The sequence below is a fragment of the Meleagris gallopavo genome, chromosome 14, assembly GCF_905368555.1.
Source record: "Meleagris gallopavo chromosome 14, MGAL_WU_HG_1.1, whole genome shotgun sequence".
Lineage (NCBI taxonomy): Eukaryota > Metazoa > Chordata > Aves > Galliformes > Phasianidae > Meleagris > Meleagris gallopavo.
In genome coordinates this window covers 824,571-848,709 of record NC_139417.1, presented here as the reverse complement: position 1 = coordinate 848,709, position 24,139 = coordinate 824,571, and the positions used below count along the sequence as shown (strand labels likewise).

General features: G+C 61.3%; 5 protein-coding genes across 11 annotated transcripts; 1 reads left to right on the top strand and 4 right to left on the bottom strand.

Moving 5' to 3' along the window:
• Nucleotides 1-1,424: 1,424 nt before the first annotated feature.
• Nucleotides 1,425-5,785, bottom strand: TUSC2 (tumor suppressor 2, mitochondrial calcium regulator). The gene is made up of 3 exons (XM_085235664.1): nucleotides 5,454-5,785; nucleotides 5,132-5,252; nucleotides 1,425-3,678 (listed from the first exon to the last, which is right to left on the bottom strand). Exons 1-3 carry the CDS (start codon nucleotides 5,603-5,605, stop codon nucleotides 3,613-3,615), a joined length of 339 nt encoding a protein of 112 aa, XP_085091790.1. The 5' UTR covers nucleotides 5,606-5,785; the 3' UTR covers nucleotides 1,425-3,612.
• A 152-nt stretch (nucleotides 5,786-5,937) lies between these two features.
• On the bottom strand, nucleotides 5,938-10,104 carry RASSF1 (Ras association domain family member 1). 2 transcript variants are annotated; one of them, XM_085235656.1, is made up of 6 exons: nucleotides 9,697-10,104; nucleotides 8,579-8,700; nucleotides 7,119-7,223; nucleotides 6,754-7,039; nucleotides 6,269-6,384; nucleotides 5,938-6,188 (listed from the first exon to the last, which is right to left on the bottom strand). In XM_085235656.1, the coding sequence occupies exons 1-6, from the start codon at nucleotides 9,944-9,946 to the stop codon at nucleotides 6,042-6,044; spliced, it is 1,026 nt and encodes a 341-aa protein (XP_085091782.1). In that variant the 5' UTR covers nucleotides 9,947-10,104; the 3' UTR covers nucleotides 5,938-6,041. The 2 variants fall into 2 exon arrangements, with proteins under 2 accessions (XP_085091782.1, XP_085091781.1); XM_085235655.1 differs by lacking the exons at nucleotides 8,579-8,700; nucleotides 9,697-10,104 and adding an exon at nucleotides 7,787-8,560.
• A 974-nt stretch (nucleotides 10,105-11,078) lies between these two features.
• ZMYND10 (zinc finger MYND-type containing 10) lies at nucleotides 11,079-19,850 on the bottom strand. 6 transcript variants are annotated; one of them, XM_085235652.1, is made up of 13 exons: nucleotides 19,761-19,850; nucleotides 18,879-18,987; nucleotides 17,759-17,875; nucleotides 16,604-16,657; nucleotides 16,361-16,513; nucleotides 14,480-14,568; nucleotides 14,084-14,184; nucleotides 13,878-13,952; nucleotides 13,074-13,246; nucleotides 12,755-12,880; nucleotides 11,771-11,892; nucleotides 11,526-11,651; nucleotides 11,079-11,393 (listed from the first exon to the last, which is right to left on the bottom strand). In XM_085235652.1, the coding sequence occupies exons 2-13, from the start codon at nucleotides 18,948-18,950 to the stop codon at nucleotides 11,309-11,311; spliced, it is 1,293 nt and encodes a 430-aa protein (XP_085091778.1). In that variant the 5' UTR covers nucleotides 18,951-18,987; nucleotides 19,761-19,850; the 3' UTR covers nucleotides 11,079-11,308. The 6 variants fall into 6 exon arrangements, with proteins under 6 accessions (XP_085091778.1, XP_019475461.1, XP_010716604.1 ...); XM_019619916.2 differs by lacking the exon at nucleotides 19,761-19,850 and adding an exon at nucleotides 19,495-19,753; XM_010718302.3 differs by lacking the exons at nucleotides 13,878-13,952; nucleotides 19,761-19,850 and adding an exon at nucleotides 19,495-19,753.
• On the bottom strand, nucleotides 19,780-21,936 carry NPRL2 (NPR2 like, GATOR1 complex subunit). Its single transcript, XM_085236087.1, has 8 exons — nucleotides 21,775-21,936; nucleotides 21,387-21,495; nucleotides 21,039-21,175; nucleotides 20,732-20,829; nucleotides 20,425-20,654; nucleotides 20,232-20,349; nucleotides 19,998-20,140; nucleotides 19,780-19,847 (listed from the first exon to the last, which is right to left on the bottom strand). The coding sequence occupies exons 1-8, from the start codon at nucleotides 21,934-21,936 to the stop codon at nucleotides 19,780-19,782; spliced, it is 1,065 nt and encodes a 354-aa protein (XP_085092213.1).
• Nucleotides 21,937-22,627: 691 nt separating this feature from the next.
• Nucleotides 22,628-24,041, top strand: CYB561D2 (cytochrome b561 family member D2). The gene is made up of 3 exons (XM_085235661.1): nucleotides 22,628-22,796; nucleotides 22,868-22,905; nucleotides 22,974-24,041. Exons 1-3 carry the CDS (start codon nucleotides 22,670-22,672, stop codon nucleotides 23,475-23,477), a joined length of 669 nt encoding a protein of 222 aa, XP_085091787.1. The 5' UTR covers nucleotides 22,628-22,669; the 3' UTR covers nucleotides 23,478-24,041.
• Nucleotides 24,042-24,139: the final 98 nt, after the last annotated feature.

Sequence of the window (24,139 nt, the reverse complement as noted above, 5' to 3'; positions counted from 1 at the left end):
GGCTGGGAGCCACCCAGCCCGGCCGGCGCGGGGAAGGAAGCAGGGCTGAATCTCCGGAAGAGCTCCCAAGGAACAGGAACGCCATCATGTCACCACACCGAATCCGTCCCCAGCCCCTCCACGCAGCCCTGCCCATGTTATCTCCTGCTGCTGGCTTCAGGGCTCCGTCCTCCACCCTGGGCTGAGATCCCAGTGTGATCACAGTGCCACTCTGCCCGCTGCCCTGCCAAGAAACCTCTGCCAGGAGCCAAGAAATCGCAGTGCAGGCGGGTGCTGCCCTTCCCTTCCATGCCGCCTGCCTGGGGCCATAAACAGGCACAAGAAATGCCTAAAATTTTCTATTCTCCTGCACAGGAGGCTGGGTGTCACCTGGGGTGGCTGCAGGGGTCAGGGCCAGGCAGGGAGCTGACACTGAGGGATGGGGCACAGCCACACGTCCCAGCAGGACGCGAAGCTGCCCTGTGGCTGAGCCACTGCCACCGCATTGTTCAGCTTCACCTGGCCATGACGCCAGCGCTGTCGCTGGGACATCGTGAGCCGTCCCCAAGGGGTTCGGTCCCCACGGACCAACAGGCAGTCCCAGCTGCACGGGGAGCCCAGGGTCCCCTAGAGCCAGAGCGGTCATCGCTCTCATTAAAGCCTTCGTCAGCTGCTCATTATGCAGCCGGCTCGCGTGGAGGAAATGATGTAAACATGGTGGCAGGAAAACACTTGCAGGGCTGCAGGGCAGAGCAGGATGCAGGACTGCACTGAGATCATGCTCTGTCCGGTGAGGTCGGGACAGCAGGCAGCAGCCCGGCACGGGGTCATGCTGGTGATGAGAAATGCATTGCGTTAGTGCGATTGATGAGGCACTGATTTGTCAGGCGAGTGATTAAGGAGCGGATGCGCAGATCCTGTCCTGGCAGAGCTCCAGTGCTGGGGTGGGAAGAGGTCTGCTTGAGTCAGCGCAGCCCAGGCGGAGATACACTCTGCTTGAGAAAGAGGAATCCGCTCCAGCACATCATAAATGGCACAGCCCAGCTCCCAAGCTGTGGCATCACCATTACCCACTCACTCAGCACAGCAGCAGGAACCCTCCTTGCCAGCACTCATGCTCACCCGAACAGCCCTCTGCAAGCACTGCTGCCCACATCGGAAGAAATCAGCAGGTAAAGAGAGCCGAAGGGCTCAGATTCATCAAGTGCCACCACTAACAAGCCACCACCTGCCCGTGTCCCCAGGCACAGGGCTTCACTGGGGGACGCTGGGAGGTGCTGTGCACACAGCGCTGCTCAGTTCCAGCATCCCTGTGGTGCCAGCCAGCCAGAGGCTGCTGTCATCTTCCAAAATAGCTGAGATTCCTCTGACCTCCAAAATGCCCCCTCCGGCACAGGCTCAGCCTCTCCCAGCCCCAACCTTTCCCAGGGAACCAGCCCCCAGACTTGCAGGATCTACAAATAAGTTTATTGAAATTTAACAAAAGTAGACAGATGCACTGGGAGGCAGAGGAAGGACCATAAATAGTGTACGTTTCCCAACCCCACGCTTCCTATCGGCACGCCTAGTGCTGTGATTGCGATCCAGCTACACATCCACACGGGAAAGCACAACGTTGCACAGAAGTTGTAAAAAAAAAAAAAAAAAAAAAAGAAAAAGAAAATACGGAAACTTCCTCGTTTTGCTTGCTCCAACGACACAGTGGACACAGACACTATTTACACGTTTGTCACGTTTCTCCAGCTCCCTCCAGACGCCCAGGACCTGCCTGCCCCGCGCAGCAGGACGGGGCCAGGCTGGGAGAAGCAGCTTGGTGAGGCGCTCAGTGCTTGCTGCCTCGCCGGGAAAAGGGGTGGAAGAATACATGGGCTGGGGGGAAGCGTGTGCGGTGTCCTGGGGGAAGGGTGGCAGGGGCAGGGCAGCCTTCGGGAGAGAACAAAAGCGGCCCCAGAGACGCCGTTCTCAGGAGGCTGCGGTCTGAGCCCGTCTCAGAGCAGGTGGCACGAATAAGAAACATTTCAGTGGGGGATTGTTTGAAGACAGACTCTTCCAAGCAAGCGGGGGAACAAAGGACGTCGAGAAATGCCCAGCATCACAGTGCAGACCAGCTCCTCGCTGGAGCCCAGCCCATCCGCCTTGCCCTCCGCGCCGGCCGCTGTCAATGGGAACAGCGGGTGGGGGACACGGAGGGAAGAGGCGGTGACAGGAAGACGGCAACAGCCACGCCGCCTTTATCTCCCAGAAGCCAGGAATGCGGCCCTGCGCCTGGGCGGCTCTCGGTGGGCACAGAGATGGATACATCCAATGCGGACGCCGATAGGGCCGGCAGCCAAGAGCTGGCAGCTTAAATCAAAAATCGAGGTAGCGAACGTCTGAAGTGCTCAGAAAGCAAATAAGTTCTGGGACAAAAAAAGGAGGGGATGCAAGCTGGCTACTGTGGGAGCAGGCTGCAAGCTGGGCAAAATCTGCACTCAATGCCCCGGGGTGGACACACAGGTTGTCCTCGAGCCCCTTCCTCACGCGCAGTGAGGCTGAGCAGTGAGGCTGCTCCCCAGCCCAGCAGCAGCCAGCTCGGAGCCCAGGACCTGTGTGCAGAGGTGAAGAATTTTGCAGCACAGCCGAGGCCAATCTGCACCAATCTGCTCAAGTGGGGGAGAAGAGAAGAGAGCAGGGCTTTCCCAGACAGGGCAGAAAGCCTCCCTTTAAAGTGCATCACATTTCTCCTCCCGCCGCCAGCTGGGGCACGGGGCGAGGGAGGAACCATAGTTCACATCGCCAGGGAGATTTCCAAGCCAGGGCAGGCCTACTGACTGATTGTTTGAGAGGAATGGGGAGGGAAGTGATGATTTCCTTCCCACCTGGCCCTGCTGAGACTGTTCCCATTGGGAAGTACTGTGCTCGACAGGAGCAAATCGCTCCCACAGCACAAGCGGGCAGACAGGGCAGGCAGATGCTGCTGGGGAACCCAGATGGCTCCGCACCGCAGAGATCTCAGGGCCAGTGGTGCAAGCAGCAGTCCCCAGAACCAGTGTTAAGCAGGGAACACACACAAGGAAGAGACAGGTGGCCAGGATAACCGCATCCTACCTCTGCCCCATCCCAAGAGGAGCGCAGCACTCAGCTGGATGCATTTCTACACCAGCTTCCGATTATCTTCTGTGGACAGACCTGCTGGGGAGCACTGTGTAGTGACCAGGCCAGACTGAGCGCAGCTGCAACACCAGCCATTTAACTTCTGGGCAGAGTCACCTTGCCCTGGCTCTCCCTGGGCTGCATACCTGAGAAGCAAGGGATTTTGGCGAGAAGTGTAGGCTTGCTCTCCCTTTAACAGCTCACACAGCAGCACGTGTGCAGTTCCAGTTACCCATCCAAACGTCGGCTAGAGGCTACAAAAGGTATTTTAAGTCTTTTGACTCAAGCGAGGATGTTTTTATGTAGTTGCACGAGGGCACCCATCTCCTCCGAGGAGCAGCAGCCAAGTACAGCCCAGCCAAGCCTGCTCCGTCCTGCCTGGCCTTTGGGCGAGGGAGAGCCACAGTCCATGTCTCAGCGTCCTCCTTCGCTGGGAACACAGGGCAGCCTCGCGCGGGGACACTCGGGTCCGTCTCGCCCACGGGCAGCAGCACCCAGCAGTCACACCTCACAGATGATCACAGGGAAATCCACGTGAATGCGAGGGTGTTCCAGCTTAACTATGCCCTGAAAGAAGAGGATGAGTGGTGGACAGGGGGTGGCACAGGGACAGAACGAGCACTCTCAGACAAACAAAGCTCTGCAAGGCACCATTCCGAGGGCAACGTGCCCTCAAGGGAAAGGTCTGCACTGCCACCCTGGCAGCAAGGACAGCAGAGAGGCAGCGCAGGAGTGCTCTGCCCTTTGCCCTTGGCCCCGGGGAGGCACAGGAGGCGCGGCTGCTGCCGCACACGACGGGTCTGGAGTGCAGCCGGGCGAGGAAGGAGGGAGCTGCTCTGCCAGGCACTGCCCGTGCGGCAGCTGATGCGTGACTGGCAGATATTGGCTGCCCCGGCTTTTCATTCGGCACCTTTCATTCACAGGATTTAAAAGAATGAAAAGAGTTCTCTGAGAAAATGCAGTGAGGGCAGCTGGCGCATGAGAAAAGCAGCTTTCTGTCCAAGGGGACACTGCTGAATGCACGCTCCATCCATGCCAGCTACAGGCACCTTTCCCATGCTCTGGGATAAGCAATCTCCTGTCACAGCACTGCGAGGATACGCTTGTGAGACAGCAGTGTGAGTGGGGCTCTGTGCTCACCAGGGCGAGAAGTGCATATTTGCTTGGCAGGATTAGGATAAAAGAGCAAAGAAAAGCCTGGGCCAGTGAAGAGATGTTCTGTGCTTCATTCCAGCTGGGCCATGCTGTCTAACCACAGGAGTTTGAACCCACACAGAGGAGGGATGGGGTGCAACTCAACATCCCTACCCTCCTCCGTGAGAGCAGCAGAGCCTGTCCTGCTGCACGCCCTTTGGAGTGCACCAACAGCTCCCTCTGTGTTCAGGCTGGGGCTATGCCTTCCCTGCTTCATAGACTTCTGCAGGCTGCCTCTGCTGACAGGCTCCATCCCCTATTCTCCACTGATGCCCCCAGAAGCTCCCCTACTCCGAAGTTATTTTTCTCCTGTACCTCAACCAGAGTCTGGCTTCACCACATTCACTTATTTTAAGAGGAGACCAAATCCCAAGCAACCCAATATACAGAGCCCATCGGTGGCAGCACCACTGTCACTGCTGAGGACATGCTCACGTTAGCACGTGACAGGCTCTGGCGCTGCTCCCAGCAACTCTGTAACAATGTGACACTGCTGTGCCAGCTCTCACAGCAGAGGGTAAGTGCTCAGTGGACAGGGTGTCACGGGCAGACGCTCCACAGCACAAATCCAGAGGGTCCATCTGCTCTGCCCAATAGCATCACGCACCAGGCACCGCTCCTCTGTGGAAAGGGAGCTATAGCAAGGTGGCACAGCACTGCAAGATGGCACGAGTGTGAGCCGGTCTGTACCGCAGCCGGAGCCCCGGAGCTACGGGAGCAGTAGGAAGCAGGCCTTCCCTGCAGCAAACCGAGGCTTTTGAAGGTTGCGGCCGTGTGCAGGAGCTGCCAGCCGCCGGCCCCGCGCCCGCCCCTTTGCACACGCTACCTGAGGTATCAGGTTCTTGTGGATCCTCTTCAGCTTGGCACGCTTCCTCCCATTCTTGGTGACGATCGTCTCCTCGTAGAACTCGTGGGCAAGATCCCCGTCCTCGTCGTAATACATGGAGCTGCGGGAAGGTGCGGCGGGCACGTGAGCGAGGAGGGCTGGCGGAGGCCCGGAACAGCGCCCGCAGGCGGCACCGCACGCACGGGGCCGCCGTTCCGCTCGCGGTGCCCCCATCCATCCATCCATCCATCCATCCATCCCCACGGCAGCCGCCCCGCGGCGCCTCCACCCCGCTGCAGCCGCGGCCGCGCCCCCCGCTCACCCGCGGCGCGTGAAGACGAACGGGGTGGCGGCGCGCCCGCCCCGCGCCCGGGCCAGGGCCTGCTGCCCGCCGGGACCGTCGGCTCCGCCGCCGCCCGCCGCCGAGGAGGCGAACGGCCACAGCCCCCGCGACTTGGAGCCGCTGGCACCCATGGCGGCGGCGGGCCCGGGGAAAGGGGACGGGGGGAAGGCGGGGGGCGGCCCGGCGACAGCGGCCCAACACCCGCCTGCCCGCCCGGCCGCCTCCCTGCCTGCCTGCGCCGCAGCCGCCGTCGCCCTGCGACACTTCCGGCGCGGCGGCGCTCCCTGCACGTGACGCGGAGAGATGGGCGCCTTCGTCACGTGACGACGGAGCGGGGCGCCTTCTCCCTCGTGGCACCTTGCGGCGAGAAGCGGGAGGCCGCGGGTTCGAGTCCCGCCGCCGCCTCTCCGCCCGAGGCCCGGGCCGACCGCGCGGCGCAGACACAGGCACGGGCACGCCTCGCTTCTTCTCCCAGCGCTTTATTGATCGGAGCGCGACGCCCCGCGCCGCCCCGCGCTCCCGGCGACGTGCCCCCGCCGGCGGGCGGCCGTGCCGGTGCGGTTGGCGTCAGCCCGGCGTGCGGGCGGCCAGCGCGGCTTGCAGCTCCCGTCGGCAGCGGGCGTAGCGGTGGCGGACGCGGCGCAGCTGCTCGTCCTCCTCGCGCTGCAGGATGCGCAGGAAGTTGTGCAGCTCGGGCAGCGAGAAGGCGTCCCACTGCGGAGACACGGCGCTGCTACGTCGCACCGCCCGCACGGAACCGCCGCGCGGCACCGCGCCTCCCCCACCACACTCACGTTCACCTCGCCGCTCTCGTTCTCCTTCAGGACGAAGCTCAGCGCCTTCTCGCTGGGCCCTGCCAGCAGCCGCAGTCGCAGCGGCTGCTCCTCGTCCGCCAGCTTGCGCAGGTACACTGCGGGCAGACGTGGCACCGGGATGGCACCGCCGCGGCTGGGGACGCGGCTGCCGGAAGGGGCTGCAGCCCCGGGAACGCCGCCAACGTGGGGGACGAAAACACTGCGGGGACGCTGCCACCGCCATCGGGGACACCGCTGCTAGAGCGATGCACGACGGCCATCGGGACGCCGCCGCTACGGGGACGTTGCCGCAATGGGGGCGGCGCCGCGGCCACGCGGACCGCGACCGTAGGGAACGCGGCGGATGCTGCCGCGATGGGGCCATCACTGCCACGAGGGGGGCTGCTGGGAACTCCACCGCCATGGGGGACAACCAGTGCCGCGGGGACGCTGCCGCTATGGGGATGCCACCACCCCAGCTCTACCTTGCTCATCATTTTCGGATCTCTCGAAGAGGGCAAACTTGCGGGGATCGTCCACCACGGTGAACTTGCGGAGCAGCGCGCTGATCACCTCGCTGGCGCGGGTGTGTGAGAACACGTGCAGGTGTTTGACGGTGCCGCGGGGCAGGTAGAAGGATGTGCGGCGCTTCACGCCCGCCGCGCGCTGCCCCGACCGCCCCCCAGGGCCCCGCTTAGCAGCTGGCACAGAGACGGGGCGCGCTAGCTTCAGCTGCACCTTGATGAAGCCAGTGTAGGAGCCATCCTTGTTCTGCCATGGGGAGACGGCAGGGCTGTGAGCGGGGCCGGGGCTGTGGCCCCCTCCCCCTCTGTCCCTCCCATCCTCATACCAGGCTCATGAAGAGGTTGCTGTTGATCTGGCTGTTGTACTCCTTGATGCGTTGCTCCACCTGTGCCGGGTCCAGCTCCGCCGTCTCCCAGCTGCTGGGCTCATCCTGCGGGACAGCGGCTGTGCTGAGCGCGGGCTGTGCAGGGTCACGTTGCCCGGTGCCAAGCCACCACCACGGCCTCGTCCCCGTCCCCAAAGCTGGGATGGGTACCCCAGGGCCGTGAAGGTGGGGTGACAGACTGCGATGCCAACCCACGCTCCTCCCAGCCGGGACAGCCCGTCCCCTCCCAGTGCCCCAGATCACAGCGGTGTCCCTGAAGCAGCCGCCAGCCCGGCACCGGGGCAGGCTGGGTGCCTCGCGGGGATGCCATAGGCTTCGGAGCAGCCCGCCCGGATCTGTTAATAACTATTTACGTGGGACCGCACAGCCGCACGTGTCCTCACAGTGCTGTGGAGCTGGAAGCAGCCGGGGCTGCGGGCTGGACCCGCCTGGGGATGAGGACAGCTCGCTCCTAGCAAGGCACACTCTCCCCCTGCGCTTGCCCCAATAGCAAGCCATGCTCGCTCCCACGCATGTCCCATGCAGAAGTACCCCCGAACTCCTCCCACCCAAAAAAACACCCCGTGCCCCCCGCGTGACGTCAGCCTCACGGCCGGCCCGGGACCGACCTGGCGACGACGCGGGCGGCGACCGAAGGAGGTGCGGGCGGTGTAGAAGAGCTCGGGCTCGGAGTCGGAGTCCTCCTGGCTGCAGTAGCCGCTGCTGGCCGCGCTTCCCCCCGAGCCCCCCGCGCCGCCCCAGCGCAGCGCCAGCGCCGCCGCCGCCCCGCAGCCGCCGGCCTCCGCCCCGCCGCCGCCGCCACCGCCCCCCACCCCGGCCACGGCTGCGGCAGCCCCGGCCCGGGCACAAGGGCACGCCCGGCCCCGCGCCAGCCCGCCCGCTCCGGCTCGGCTCAGCACGGCCCCGCTGCGCTCCGAGCGTTTCGCCCGGCTCGGCGCCGCTCCTCGGCTCAGTCCCGGCTCGATTCGGTCCCGCTTTCCGGTCCCGGTTTCGGTCTCGGTTTCGGTCCCGGCTCGGCCCGGTGCCTCGCGCACTCCCCGCCCGGCTCGGCGCTCTCCCGCTCTCTCCCGCTGCCCGGCTCGGCTCAGCCCGGCCCCGCCCCGCCGCGGCCGTTGGCCTGACGCGGGCCGGGGGCGGTGCGGCCCCGTTTCCGGCGGTGATTTCACCCAGGCCACGCTCCCTGGGGTCCCGGGACTGCCGCGGGCACGGCACGGCGTAGCTCGGCACGGCACGGCGTGGCACAGCAGCGCATAGCGTGGCATGGCACAGCGTGCCGTAGCGTGGCATAGCACGGCGTCTCTTGGCATGGCGCGGTGCGCCTTGTCTTGGCACGGCCCAGCCTGGGCTGTCCCCCCTCCCGCCGTGTCCACCCCGCTCCTCCCATCCCCGTGGTCCCGTACCACATTCGTGTCCTTTTCCAGCTCCTGCTCGCTGCCATCGTCCTCGTCCCCATTGCCTGGGGGGCCACTGCAGTCCAGCCGCACGAGGGCCCGGCAGCGGTAGTGGCAGGTGAAGCTGCAGTCTGGGGGCAGAGGGCACCGTGGGCACAACGGCCCCACCAGACCCTGTGCACCGCCCGTGCCACCTGCCCACACTGTACCAAGGCACCCGGGGTCAGCACCCCCATGGCACCTGGTACTGCTGGGCAGTACTAAGGTGCCCGTGTCCCCTGCCTGGGTTACACAGTGGGAGCACTCAGCAATAGGATGCCTGGTGCCTGAGCAGATACTTGATACCAGGATACCCATGCCAAGGGAGATGGTACTGGCTGCTCAGTACTGGGATGGTTGGTACTTTGGTACTGGAATGCTTGGTACCAGATGCCCAGTAGGAATGCTCGGTACCAGGTTCTAAGGACCAGGATGCTCAGTACTAGGATGCCCGTGCCCTGGGTGGATGTCCAATACTGGGACTGCAGTGTTCATTTTGGGATATCCAGTACTAAGAAGCCCTGTTCCAGGTGGGAGTTCTCAGCACTGAGGAGCTCAGTGCCTGGGATGCTTGCTACCCAGTGGGGGTGCCCTGGGCAGAGATGCTCAGTACTGGGATGCTCAGTGCTTGAGGGAATGTTTGATACCAGGTGCCCACACCCTTGCTGCTACAAGGATGCCCAGTGGGGATATTTGGTGCCAGGAGGCTCAGCACTGGGACAGACACCTGGTACCCAAAAGGATGTTCCATACATCCATGCCCATGCTTTATAGTGTTAACCTAGTACTGGGATGCCCCATACTCAGAGTGGTGGGGTCTGATACCGGGATACCTGATGCCTGGTGCCAGGGGAGGGATGCCCTATACTCGGTACTGGCATGCTCGGGTGCCAGAGGAAATGCTCGGTACCAGGATGTCCAGCGCCCAGGAAGATGCTTGGTACTGGGATGCCCAGTGCCCAGGGGTATGCATGGTACCGGGATGCTCGGCGCCGGGACACCCAGCGCCTAAGGGAAGATGCCCAGTGCCCGGGGGGATGCTCGGCTCCGGGACGCCGTGCCCGGCAGCCGCAGGGAGCGGTACTCACGGCGGCACTGGAGGCTCTTCCTGCCTCCTCCCCAGACGAAGTCCCCGCAGAGGTCGCACCAGGTGTGGAGCCCGCGGCGTCGGGGCTCGAAGCGATGCCCGGTGCTCGGTGCCGCCGCCGGCCTGGGCTCGGGCCGCGCTCCGGGGCCGTGCCGGCGGGCCGGGCTGATGCGCAGCGCGTTGGTTCGCTCCAGGCGGCCCCTGCCCGGCCGCGGCTCGGGCTGCAGCTCCCGCAGCTCGATCAGCTCCATGGCGCGGGGCGCTGCGCGGCGGCGGCGGGGCGGGGGCCGGGCCGGGAGTGGCCGCCCCGCGGGGGAAACTGAGGCAGAGCCCCGGCCAGGGTCGATGGAGCGGCGGCGGCTTCGCTGGCTGCGCCCGGCGGGGCGGGCTGGAGGCGGGGACCGGGGGGGTGGAGGGGGGGTACGGGCCGGCCCCGTTCCCCGCAGCCCGGGGCAGCCCCGCTCCGCACCTCAGTTTCCCCGCCGAGGGGTGCCCCTGGAACGGCTGCAGTCAGCCCCGAGATCCGTGCGGGGGCAGAGGGGCCCTTTCCTCCCCATACCGCCCCACGGAAACGAGCACCGCGGGGCCCGGCCGGCTGCGAACGGCCCCGTCCTCCTAGCCGGCTCCATTAGAAAACGCAAAGGCCCGGCTGCTGCCGCCTCCACCACCGCTATCCAGAGCGCAGGGGGAGAGGCAAAGCCGAGCTCCCAGCCCCGCAGGCACGGGGACTGCGCCATGGGGAGCCAGCCTGCCCCGAGCCCACAGCTCCAGTGCCCCTGTAATTCCACCGGTGTCTTCCTGGGTACCCTGGGACCGCACAACACCAAGGGGATTGAGCCTCAGTGCTGAAGTCCCTTCAGCTGAAAGCAGAGGGGGAAACATCAAAAAAATCCTACCCAGGCTATTCCTTTTCCCCCTACAGAAGTGCTCACAGCCCCAAGCAGCTGGAGCTCAAGGGGCATTTGGACACTGCTCACAGACATTAATATTTGGGTGGTGCAGTGTGGGGCCAGGCATTGGACTTGGTGATCCCAGCAGGTCTCCTCTAGCTGGGGGTATTCTACGATTCCTTTCTGCAGTCAGCTCTGGACCCTACAGGCGGCAGCTAACAAAGCCCAAGGAACACGCCTGCTCGCTCAGCACCACGCTAACCACATCCTCTGCCCCCCCTACCCCCACTGCTCTAACAGTGGGAGGTGATGCTGAGCCGTTCTCATCCTGCTGCCTCGAGGAGCTTGAAGCGAGAGTGAGCCCATGCCTCGATGACAGCAGGCTTGGCCATTTTGAGCCCTGTTTCCTACCTTCGGTCGCTCTTTTTTCAAGTTCTCCAGGGTTCTTGTTGTCGCATGGGTAAAAAGCAACACACACAAATCTCTCCCTGGGTGTGAGGGAGGGGAGGAAGTGGTTTATTGTCTTCAAAGAGAATACAAAGAGGGGGAGCCGAGCCCCTGCAGGGTGCACTAGGAGTGGGGGTGTTGCATGGTGGTGACAGGGAGGCTGGGCCCCATGAAACTACCAGGGAGAAGGGCTGTGAGCCTGCCTGCGTGGTGCTACAGGGCTTTTCTCCAAGGAGAACCGGGCCTTGCCGTGCTGCAGGTCAGACCCTGCCCTGCTCACAGTGTGCCTGCAGTGCCCGACGCCTGGGCCAGCAGGTTGCAGGCAGTGCGGTGCTTCTGCCAGTGCTGGACCTGGCATGCCCTGTGGGGAGAGCCGCACATCAGGGCTGTGCCCTCTCTGCAGAGCCCAGGAGGATGCACCCCGTCCCTAGGAGCACTCATCAAGCTGCTGTAAGGCTGAGAGAATGGGCAGGGGGAGCTGCAGGTCCCTTACCGTGTGCAGTACCACTCATTCCTGCAGCGAGAGCACCGCTTGGCCGCCTCCACACCGCACACCGGGCACCGGGGTTTGTCGGGGGCGAGGACCTCCAGCATGTCCAGGCTGTACGTCTGCGCCCACCTGCAGCGGGACAGGAGGGGGGGACTGTGCACAAGGAAGGGGCAGCAAGCAGCACGCAGCCTCAGCTCCAGCCCCGCTCCCTGGGACCTGGTGACAACGGGCATGGAGCGGGGCCTCACCTGCGTGCCTGGAGCTTCAGCTCTTCCTCAGTGGGGCTGAAGGCATGCTTCACCTGGTGCTTGGCGATGGCCTCCCACTTGCCCGTGTTCTTCTTGAGGATGTGGTCCCAGATGACAGGCACCTGGAGGGAGAGGCAGAGTGGGAGGTGGCAGCCAGAGCAGGCAGGGACAGGAGGGCTTGGGGCACAGGGAGCAGAGGCAGTGCAGCACGTGCTTGTGGGTACACAGGGAACAGAGCCACTTGTCCAACAAGGCAGCAAGCATTAGGAGATATAGGCAAAACCCAGCCCCCAGGCAGAGCCCCCCATCCTCACGCTGTGCCAGCCAGGGCTGCGGCAGCAGCACAAACCCAGTGCTCTGCAGCCATTCGGCTGAGCAGATTTTTCCACCCATCACTTCCCCAAATACGAACACCAAGGGAAGGGCTTGTTGCTGTGAAAGGGAAAGCACCAGCCAAGAGCAGCACGTGGAGAGGAGGATGCTGCTTCAAACAGCACTGATGGCCCTGGCCAAGCAAAAATAGCCAGGCCTGGAAGGGGAGGAGGCTGATTTGAGAGAAGTCGAATGGAAAAATAACTTTTCTCCATTTGGCTTTGTGACAAGGAGTGAGTTCACTTTTGCTGGGTAGAGAGTGGAGTCTGTGTGAGTGCCTCCAGCTGGCTCCCCCCACGTGTCCTTGGTGCAGGCAGGAGCCACGCAAGCTCAAAGGCAGAAATGCAGAGAAGGTAGCAGCCTGGATGAGGTCTCCAGCGTGCACACTGCCTGCCCCTGCCCACTGACATGCCAGCAGTTGAGCTGGGGCAGTGATCTGCCCTCTCTTTGCAAACAGTTTTCAGCAGTGAGGGTGTCACAGTGGAATGGGTGCTTGGCTGCTCTTCTGGGGCACAACTTCTCCAGAGCAAGACTTGGCTGAAGGAAAAAGGAGTAGGGAGTGACCAGGCTTAAAAGAGATCAGCAGGAGAGATGAAAGAAGTCACCACATGCCTGCTCCAGAACAAGATCCTTTTTTGGAGGAGCTGGCTCTGCCACTGCCAGGTGGCTCAGAAATCTCTGCATCTCCACCAGGTTCGGCAGCTGGTCCAGGAGGACATCTGTCAGGAATGCACGGAGCTGCAGACATGGAGGGAAAGAGCAAACAGAGAGAGGTCAGGACAGAGCAGGGTTATGGGGCTTGAGGGCTCTGCATGTGCACAGGGCAAACAGCATAGCATGAGCAGGGACTGTGGGGCACTGGCAGAGCAACTCACAGGAGCCCCAAGCACTGCACTGCTGCTCTCACACCACTATCCTCTAGGAAGCCTACCTTAAGGAGCTGGCTCTTGTTGAAGCCATCAAAGTGGTACTTGTGCTGGCATTCTGGGCTGAGCAGGAGGTTGAGGAGGGCAAGCCACACCTGCCCATCAAGTTTAGTCATCTTCATCTGGTCTTCAAGGGGCACCACGAGCCACGTGCCGTTCTCAAACTTCTTGAACTTGCCTGAGGGACAAAAGAACGCAGGGCTCCAGGGAGAGACAAAGCTGCACCAGGAAACAGGGTTGGATGCTGCCTTTCATCCGCTTCCTCACCCAGACTCAGGCAAACCCCTCTGTTTCTGCCTGCCCTGTGGCAGAGCAGCTTTCTTGGTGCAGAGACGGTATTTTAGAGAGCACAAAAAGCACTAAGAACACATCTTAAGGTGATATGGTTATGGCAGGAACTGAAAGATCCCTGTCACCCTCTGTACTTGGCCAAGACTGAAGAACACTGGTAGATGATGGGGGAACTCACACCATAGCAGCAGAGCTGCTGCAGAGGCATGTTTTGGAATGTCAGCACGGCCAGAAGTAGCACAACTATAACAGAAGTTACAGAACAAGCTAATGCGCTGCCCCAGGGAATGGAGGAGGATGTAACCCTGCATCTGCACAGCCTGGAAATGCCTTTGCATTCTGGTTTCTTTCCAGTCCCTCCCTCAGGACCTTGGATCAAAGCTCCCTCTGACACTCCGAGCATGCATGCAGAGAGAAGGGATGCATTTCCTGGCCAGAGGAAGGAAAGCTCCCATGTCCAGCTGGGCTCCTCAGCACGCATGGAGCCATGTGCTTCCCAGCATCTCTTCCTCCCTTACCTATACTGTGAACTCCTGCTGAGGTGCTTTCCCCCCGTAGGGTTGCAGTGGATTGTGCCATTTTCCATCGCACTGCTGCTCAGAGGGATGCAAGGAGGAAAGGGGGGATGCACCTGGCTGCAGAGGCATGGGGCTGCCAGGGCTCCTGCAGAAGAGCTACCAGTAGGTGCAGGTCCCAGCAAGGCTGCACAGGGCATGATCCATACCTGCTTCACGGCAGCTCCACGGGCAGTGTTCCACCAGCTCGACGAGGAGGCAGGGCAGGTTGTGGGTGTTCAGCATCCGTGTCAGCGCACTCAGGGGCAAACTGGAGATTTAACAGAAAGGGGGAGATGGCGCTCTCAAACAAATACCGAAACAGATACAAGCTCTCCCTGAGGCAACTGGGAGAGACAGGAGAAAAACAATGACAGTAAGAGCAGCTCCATTTCCCACTGAGTGCCACAGAGTAGGGTGGAGTGCTGCTATGTTTGCCCTCTGGGACAGTGCCACTGCTGCTGCAGCCAGCTGCAGGAGGGGTCAAGGAGCAGAGCTGGGCTGAGAATCCACAGGAATCTCAAACAGCACTCGGGGCCCATTCTCTGCCATGCCTGGGCACCTACCTGCCCACCTGGTCAGTGATGAACCGCAGCACGGACAGTGCTTTTAGGGCAATCTCAAACTCCATCATCTCCGCCTGCTTCTGCAGCTCCTGTGGAGGGGGGTAAGCACAGTTGGGAGTTGAGGCCCTGTTTCCCAAGAGCAACAAAGAGGCAGCTCGTTGGCTGCACATCAGCAACCACAGATTGGGGAGGAAACCAAACCCCTGCAAAACAAACTCCAGTCTTCATCTGGACTGCAGCAGCACTGCCTGTTTGCCAGGGCAGGGACAGCAGTGCCTACAGCCTGCTCTAGTGCATCCCTCCTGCCCGTCCCTTACGGGCATCTTCTCTGGCATTGCCTTGCCTGCAGACAGGTGAGGTTGAGGGAGGGGGAATCTGTACGACCAATAGGAGGAGGAGAAACTTGGCCATGGCACAGCAGCAGTTCTTGACCTGCCTCTCTGGCTCTGCCTCTCCCCTCCAGCTTATGGCCAGCCAAAATCCCTCCCCGTGTTATGCCAGCCCCCAGCTAGGCCGTTTGGCCTCTGGGCAGTGTTGCACAGCTTCCATCCTCCACACACTCTGTGAGGCCTGCTCCTCCTCTCCAGTCAAGACAAGCTCATCAGCTCACGGCTTTGCATGCAGAGCTGACCCCAGCAGCTCCCATCTTAAGCCATTTGTGTTCCTATAAAGTACCCATGCAACAACTTCCTTCTAAATTCCTGCAGTGAGATTTCTCCCTGCTTTTCCCACGCCAGTGCCCCATGCGGGAGTGTTTGTGAGGCTGCATGGAGGAGCCCTGCTTCTCTATGGCTCCTGCTGGCAGCTGGACCTCATCTCTGCCACTGTAACACAGCGACTGTCCATGCTTTGGGCTGCTCCATGGTCACCACAGCACACGGCCATAAAGGACAACAGGCTCTGCAGCACAGGAGAGGGCAGAAGCTGCTTTTTAATATGGAGTCATTGTATGTTAAGTCAGGAGGGGCTGGGATGAATTGTGGGAAGCCAGGCTCCTTGGGCAGCCAGTGCTTTTCAGAGCCCTACTAGCTTGAAAGGATCATTTTTCCCCAAGTTACCTCAAAGCACACACTGAAAGCGCCCTGCCCCAAGCTGGGAAAACATTTCCTGGAAAAAAAATCCCTATTGTGCTCAGGAACCTTTCACTTCCTCCCCTTTTCTGGAAGAGGAACACGTGCTTGGGCAGCAAACCAAAGGATGGATGCAGAAGGAGGCACTGCCAAGTATGCAGGCTATTGCTTTAAGTCCATTTCTTCAGACACTCCTCACGATCTGCAGAGTTTTGGGAGAAAAATTTAGGTGCTGAGAAGCAAAATGAGCTCCCACAGCAGAAACATGAGCACAGCTGCCCTGGTACACCCGAGCAGGAACAGCCTGGGCTTGCTGCAGACCGCCACTAACAGGAGGAATTGCTTAGAGGACTGAGGAAGTAGGCTGGAAATGCATTAGGGCAACTCCCAGTTATATCATACACAGATAGATGCAGGGATCACTTTCATGGTTAACCCTGGCTGGCTACAGTGGCAGCCTGAGCCCAGGTGGTTTCACAAGCTCCATGGAGATGTAATCACACCATTCCAGCAAATGGCCCAACCCCCTGCATTCATTCCTTAGCTTTATTATCAGCTCTCCAAGTTCCCCCAGCTCAAAATCTGTCTTGCAGGGAGCCTCAAGCTGGCACTGCAATGAGACAGGGAGGAAGCACAGCTGCAGGGTGGAGAGAGCAGCAGGCAGCCTGAGCTGAGCACAGAGCATTGCTAACACCAGGCTGCCACAAGAAGGGCAGGAGGTGCAGGTGCTGCAGCCAAAGTGTTCTCCATAAGACAGACACCCTGTGCCTCCTCAGGCTGCCCAATGCCTCTGCCACAGCACTTTGCTCACCTGCATGGACAAAGGACTGGCCAGCTCCTCGGGACGGAGCTCCTGCTGGGTCACTGCCTGTCCGCTGGCACTTCGAGCTGTGAGCAGGGTCAGTTTTCGATGGCAGTAATCAATTAAATCCAGAATGCTGTCCTCTGCTGACTCACAGATCTCCTTTGCGATACCAAGACGTTCAGAGATTCACAGTCAGTCCCCTATAGCCTGCATGCCTTTATGCTAAAGAAAGCTGAACATGCTGCTTACCTTGTGAAAAAACACCGTCTCCAGGAGGTTGATGATGGAGGCTTCGTGATGCAGCTGAGGGGGGAAAACAGCAGGAGGCAGCTGGTGGGTGGTGGAAATGGAGCATGGGCTCTTTCCCTCCAAAGCAGCTGCTGTGGCCAAAAGGCATCATGGACAGGTTGTCCTGAGTCTGAGATCCTGTGAGGTTGCTCTGTGGCAATGCTGCAGATACACAGCTATAAAGGGAAAAAACCACCTTTCCCCAGCAAGATGTTGCTCTGATTGAAAATTGGCTGAAACTCTTGAGCTTTGGGTTAGATTTGTCTTAGCTCCAGGGTAGCATCCCTCCAGAGAGAAGCAAAGTTTCTGAATCACTCTCCTGACAGGACTGGCCCAAGGGACTGCTGCTCTCAGTAAGAAAAAAGCTATTTACTCTTTTTAGCTTGGAGGCACTTAACCTGTGGTTAGAAACACAGGAGAAAAACAGTGCTCAAAGAGGGGTAGTTACCCCCGGGGCATTGCTGCCTGGGAGCAGGGATGGAAACTTCAAACTTCAGTGCTCCCTAAAAAGGCTGGTGCCTCTCCAAGAAGGGTGGTGTGAGATTAGGCAGATCCAGGGCACTTCTCGTCTGGTTTTCCAGGCACTGAGGAGCTGCTCCTGATTGCAGGAAAGGCAAGTACATAACAGGGTCTGTCAAAATCCCCAAGGCTGTGTTAGACTTTAGCAGACAAAGCACAATCCTGCAGAGAAGTTATCCAACAGGTACAGAACCTGTTGTCCACAGCAGCATCTCAGCCTACTGAGAAGTAAAATCACAGCTCTGAGAAGTTCAGTGCAAGTCATATTTTTAAAGGTAGTGGTATCTGCCCAATTTCCAGCCAATGAACTGATTCTGCAGTTTACTCAGCTCTTCCACAGCTCCAGGAGATGGGCAATTCTCCCATTCCTGTTCCTGTCACAGTGCATATCCAGCACCACATTTCAGAGCCGGTAGGGTGACCCGAGCATCCGCACGGATTTCTGAGGAACACTACGAAGAGCTGAGGCCATCATGTGGTGGAGCACCAGCTGAGCACTCTGCCACCAGCCCTCGCTGTTTGCCTGAGTGCTTCGGTGGTCCCCAGGACTGTCCCACTGCATGCCCAGCTCCTGTCCCCGCTGCTCCCTTCACTCACCACCACGTAGATGGGGAAGGTGCTGCGTGGGTGGAAATCCTCAAGCCGGCACAGCACGGGAAAGACCTTGTGCTTCCAGACCTCCACTGAGATCAGCTCTCCGATGAGAACAGGAATCTGGACAGGAGCACAGCCTTTCAGACTGACATGAGGCAGAGGACCAGGCTGGTGCACAGCACCCCATGGTTGTTTTGTTCCTGAGGCATGTGCCACAGGACCAATTTACTTTCTTATACGACCAGTTTTCAAGCCTTCCCTTCACAATGCTGTGTGCCCAGCAAGTGAAGAGCAACACATCTCCATTGCAGTGCACAAGCAGGAAAGCTGTGACAGCAAAGGACTCAGGCAAATCTGCTGTTTCCCAAATAACAATCACATTTGAAGGAAGAACAGCAGTTTTATCACCTGTGTTCAATAACACAGATTTTGGAGCTGTCCTGAGGAGGAAGGCATCTGAAATCAACAGCTTTCTACTGAGTCTCTGGCCTCAGAGAGCAGAGAAAGGCAGAGAGTGATGCTAGGGTTATGAAAGGGAAGACCGAGGACCAGGCAGAGACAGGGCCCCAGATGTCCCTGAGCAGCTCAGACCATGCTGGGGCTGAGCCCTCCCAGGTATGGGACAGAGAGCTGCAATCAGAAGGGTCATGGCAAACATTGTCCAGGGAGGAACCAGAGAACAATAGGCAGGAATACCACAGCTTGGCTTTTAATCTTTTTTGAAAAGCAACAATGGCAAACCACCAGTCCATCTTCGCCAGCAGATTCTTCGCCATTGACAGTTCATTCCAAAATCAGATGCAGCTGGAGGCTGAGAGCCTGGCACAAGGCCCTCTGTCACACCCACTCGCTACCTGCAGCACACCCCGTCCCTCCTGACCGCGCAGTTCATGGCTTTGTCACAAAGAAGAAACCCAGTGAGAAGTATCAGGGCCACAGCGCTTGTGAAGGGCAAATCATGGGCACCCTCACCACTCAGGTGGGAGAATCCCAGCCCCTGCAGCCCGGCCCAAGACGAAGCAGTGTGCTCACCGGTGCATTTCCCCCTGAGCAGGACCAAGCCAAGAGATGAGGCCGGGCAGCAGGGCCTGGGCTTGGCAGAGTCGGCTGCTCCTGTGCTCACCTTGGCATGGCTGACGAGCAGCTCGATGAGGAGCTGCTCCTGGCCGGCAGAGGCACTCAGGATGGCGTGCATGTTCAGCTTCTCCACACACTCATGCTGCCGAAGCCACCTGCAGGACAGCCAGGTCACCCTGAGTGCCCCTGCTCACCCCGCAGTCCCACACGGACCCTCAGGGGGTCACAAAATGCCCCCACCCCCCAACACGAGGGAAAACCTCACATTTACACCTCCAATCCACAGGGCCCTCTGGGTCTGCCACCTCACCCCCTCGTACCCCATCCAGGCCTTGTGGAGACCCCAGAACCCACCTCCCGCCATGGGAGATACCTCAAATGTCAGCTCCTCATCCTCTACACCCCCCCATACCTTCTGGGTGCCCCCACTGCCTGAGGCCCCTCCTTACCCCCTCCAAGGCCCTCTGGTGACCCCCAAACCCACCACCCCCCCAGACATCCCCTCACCACCCTGTCACTCTGCCCCATCCCTCCTCACCCCACATCCTCTGGGGAAGCCCCCCGTCACCTCAGGAAGGGGACATCTCAAATCGATACCCCCGCCCCCCTCTCCCCTTCCAGGCCCCGCATGGCCGCCCCAGAGCCGGGCCCGCTCCCCGCACCCTTTCCCGCCGGCGTCCCGCAGCTCGGTGCCACGCAAGGTCCGCACCAGCGCCTCGGCCTCGGCGGGCGACAACGGCTCCGCAGCGGCCATGGCGTCGGTGGCGTCGCTATGGCTACGGCGGCGCCGCTGGCGGGAGGGGCCACCAGCGCTCCCTTTGCGGCGCCGAAGAACCTCTGGCGCCCCCTGGCGGCGCGGAGGAGTGCCAGCAGGCTGCGGTACGCGTTGGGGCGGACGCGGGCACGCGGGGACACACGCGGCGCGCACCCCGGCCGGGCCGGCTCCGTCACTTCCAGCACACGATGATGTTCGGGTCGTTCTCCAGGCGCTCATCCAGCTCCTTGTAACTCATGCCTAGGATGAAAAGGGGGTGCTGGTTGCCGGGGGCTACACGCCTCCCTCCCTCCTAATACCTGCCTAAGCATCTTTGCCCCCGCGTTTAGGACTCTCCAAACACACGTGGTTTGGGAGCTCGCGGGGGGCGAGGCAGAGTGGCTCACTCACCGGTCTTGCAGCAGATCTCATCGTAGCTGTGACACCCTGTGTAGAGCCGGGCCGGAAGGCTACGCTCGTCCTGTGCCACCTTCACCGGGTACTTCTGCAGCCGCCGGATGAGCCCCTTCATCAGCCCGAACTGGATGAGCCTCCTGGGGGTGAGCGTGATGCTGAGCCCTCAGGCAGCCCCCTGCTCCTCTGCCTCAGCATTCCCCATCTGCCACCACCACCCAGGGCTCGCACCTCTCATCCACACGCTGCAGCTGCAGGGTGTAGCGGGAGATGAGGTCCCGCACCGTGGTACCGGGGCTGAGGCCGCAGTACAGCTGGAAGACGTCACGGAGGCTGGCTCGCTTGTGCCCTGTGGGGATGTGCTGCTGTCAGCCCCCATGGGCACATTCCCAAGTGTCTGGAGTTTAGCACAGTTGTAGCACACCTGGCTTGGTGACATAGGACAGGCACTCCTCCTGGAGGCACTTGTCATCCACTACGTCCTGGACCTTTGGTGTGGTGCAGTATACGTTGGAGTACTGAGGAACAAGTGACAAGCGGCTTGGCTTCACCATGGCTCTGGGGGGGTTGATGGGTGCCCCCAGCACAGCCTCCCCACAGCACAGCCACCAGCTCACCTGGAGTATGGATACGAGTGTGACGACCCCATAGTACCTGCAGGGCAAGGGGAAAGGTGAGAGGAGCAGAGGTTCCCTCCCTTGGGCAGCCCCAACCACCCTGACTGCACTCACAGGAGATTCTGCACAGCGATGCGCACCAAGTTCAGCTCCACGTCTGCTTCAGCAGAAATCTTCTGAACGTGCCGGAACCCATCAATGTATGGCAGGATCTGAGAGGGGGGAGGCAGGAGGAAATGGGGAGTGAAACAGCAAAATAATGAGCCATCCATGTCAGCAGCCTGCTGCCTGTGAAACCCCACTGCATACTGGGCAAATGGGTCACCTGTAGCCCCAACACAAAGTGGGAACACTGAACTATGCGGGGGACCATGAGAAGCTCTGGGGCAGCTCCCATCCCAAGCACCCTCTCTGCACGCACCTGCTGTGTGGTAAGGTCCCACTGGGAGTTGAAGAAGTCATCCTTGTTCTGGGTGAAGACAGGCACATCGTACTCCTGCACAATGGGGGGGTCTGGCCTCTGTTCAATCACCTTCAGATGGATGGTGTTTGACTCATCTGGAGGGAAGATGAACTTCAGTTCCATGAGACACCTCTAGAGCTTGCCATCAGTAGCCCCAGAACATCTGGAAGCCACATGAATGGAGGAGTTTCTGGCCAAAACTCCATTCCTTTGAGCCAAGCTGGCTCACACAGGCTCCGGCTGTGAGGACAGTGTCAGGGGCAGTGGCCCTCCAGCCCTGCTCTGCCCTTGCTGCCCAATACCTACCTATGGGCAGGGTGCACTTTCCTTTAGCATTCAGCTCCTCCAGCAGGATGGTCATAATAGGCACCAGCTTCTGTTTACTCTCTTTATTAGAGATGAAACCGCTTTCCAGCTAAAGAAGGGAGAAAATTGAGCCAGCTCCTCCTGGGGGGAAGGATCAAGAAGCAAGAAGCTTTCAAAAAGCTCTTAGTCTAACCTCTTCAGGGATAACCACAAGCTACAGCACATTACTGAGGGCACTGCCCAAATGCCTCATGAACACAGACAGCTGCGGGACACCAGTCGGCCCTCTGGGAAGCCTGCTGCAGTGCCTGACTGCTCTCACAGTCCGGCAGCTTTCCCTACCGCCCAGCCTGACCCTCCCCACTCAGCACAGCCAGAGCCGGCGCACCTCCAGAGTGGTGAGGTACCCTGCCAGCTTCTTGACGATGGGCTCCAGTGCGCAGGCCTTGGCTCGCGCGTCACAGACAAAGCCGAGGTTGAAGAGCAGGGCGTTGCGGCTGTACTTCTTGTGCTCGATGCACACGGGGCAGCCAATCAGCTTCTTCTCCATGGCGGTGCTGCGGGAGGACAGGGCTGTGCCCAGCACTGGGGCTGCGGGCGGGCACCCGCTTCCCTCTCAGCGGCACTCACACGGTGATGAGCTTGTTCTGCAGCTCGGGCTTGGTGATCACATACACCTGCACGGTGTCGAACAGCTCCCGCGAGATGAAGTCCTCGGGCACCTGCAGGAGAGGTGGGCTGCGGGAGGCAGAACCGACGGGTCCCAGTACCTCTGCTACCCGGTACCACCGCTGCCCGGTACCACTGCTGCCTGGTACCACTGCTACCACTGCTACCCGGTACCACTGCTGCCCGGTACCAGTTTCCCCGGCGCTGTTTCCTCGCGGCACCCGAGCCCATCCAGCAGCAGTCACGCACCCATCGCCGCCCCCCGTTCCCAATCCCCGTCGTTCCCCCCCCTCCGGCAGCCACCCTCAGGCCGCGCCCCCCGCACCTGGTAGGTGATTTTGGGCCCGAGCGTGGGGTGGAACTCGCTGAAAAACACGCACTCGATGCGGCCCCCCATGACGGCCCCGCTACGGTAGCCGGCCGGCCGCACAGCGCATGCACTCCGCCTCCACCCCGCCCCCTCGGGGGCGGGTCCTCTCCTTAAACGACACCCCCACCAACCAGTCAGCGACCGCGAGGCGCGGCGGGGGCGGGGGCGGCGGAGCCGAGCGGCGGTCCCCTCGTCCAATCGCCACGCGCGCTTCGCCCCCCCCCCCCCGTCTCGCGGCGCCAGCATGGCGCTGACGGCCGAAAGCGAGTCGCGGCTCTTCCGTTCGCTGCGTGCCGCCGCCGGCGCGGCCGCGCACGCCGCTGCGCTGGGGCTGCCCGCCGGGGTGGCCGTGCTGGCGCGGCCCGGCTCCAGTGAGTGCGGGGCGGCGGGGCCGGGCGGGCGGGCGGTAGCGCGGCAGCGCTGACGGGCGCTTCCCTTGCAGGCCTGTTCTCCTGGCACCCGCTGCTGATGGCGCTGGCGGTGAGTCCCGGACCGCGGGGCGGGGGCCGGGCCCGGGGGCTCCGCCGACCCCTTCGCTCCGCCCGCAGGTGTCGCTGCTGATGACCGAGGCGCTGCTCGTGTTCTCGCCGGAGGCCTCGCCGCTGCGCGGGCTGTCCCGCAAGGCCAAGGCGCGGGCGCACTGGGCGCTGCAGGCGCTGGCAGTGCTGTGCGCGGCGCTGGGGCTGGGGCTGGTGGCCTACAACAAGCACCTGCACGGCACCGGGCACCTGCGCACCTGGCATGGCCGCATCGGGCTGCTGACCGTGCTGTACTTCGCCGCGCAGAGCCTCGGAGGGCTGCTGCTGCTCTACCCCAAGCTGGCGGGCTGCTGGCCGCCGGGCAAGCTGCGGCTGTACCACGCCACGGCCGGGCTGGTGGGGTACCTGCTGGGCTGCGCCAGCCTGATGCTGGGCATGTGCTCTCTGTGGTTCACTGCCGCCGCCCGAGGGGCCGCCTGGTACCTGGCCATGCTGTGCCCCGTGCTCACCAGCCTGGTGGTGATGAACCAGGTGAGCAACGCCTACCTGTACCGCAAGCGGAGCCAGCACTGAGCGCGCTGCCCCGGATGCTCTGCGGCTCCTTCATCCCAGATGGACTGCGGTGGCTGCGGGGCGCATCGCAGCTCTGGTGACACCGCCGGTCCCCAGCACAGGGAGCGGGAGAGCCGTGGGGTCCCGCTCCATCCCTCTTCCTTTCCATCCACGCACAAATCCCCATGCCACGGGGCTAACGGTGGCAAGGTTACGGCCTGTCGGGCACCAGGGGGTGTTTTGCAGCCTGCAGGGGCTCGGTTCATCCCTCTGAGGAGTGCAGAGAACGGTACGAGCACAGGAGAAAACTCAGCAGATGCCTGTGTGGGTGCCCATCCTCAACAGAATGGAGGGAGCAGGCTTCGTGGAGCAGTGACCCTGGAAGGAATCACAGCTCCTCTCCTCCCGCAGCAGCCGCCTCTCCAGCCCCAGTGGAGTGGGGCTTGATGGACTGCGCTGCGGTGGCCCCAGGGTTGCTCCCTATCATGCTCCTGGCAGGGCCAGAGAGCTGGGAGCAGCACCCAAGCTGGGAAAGTCCTCTGTATCCAGAGCTTTTATTCAATAAAGATTCAGGCAGCTACAGCACAGCACAGCCTCCTTACTGCCCTGGGGGCTTTTGGCCCCACATAGGGAAGGGGATGCCTTGGAGCCACAGAGAAGCGGTTGAAAATAGCACTGACCAC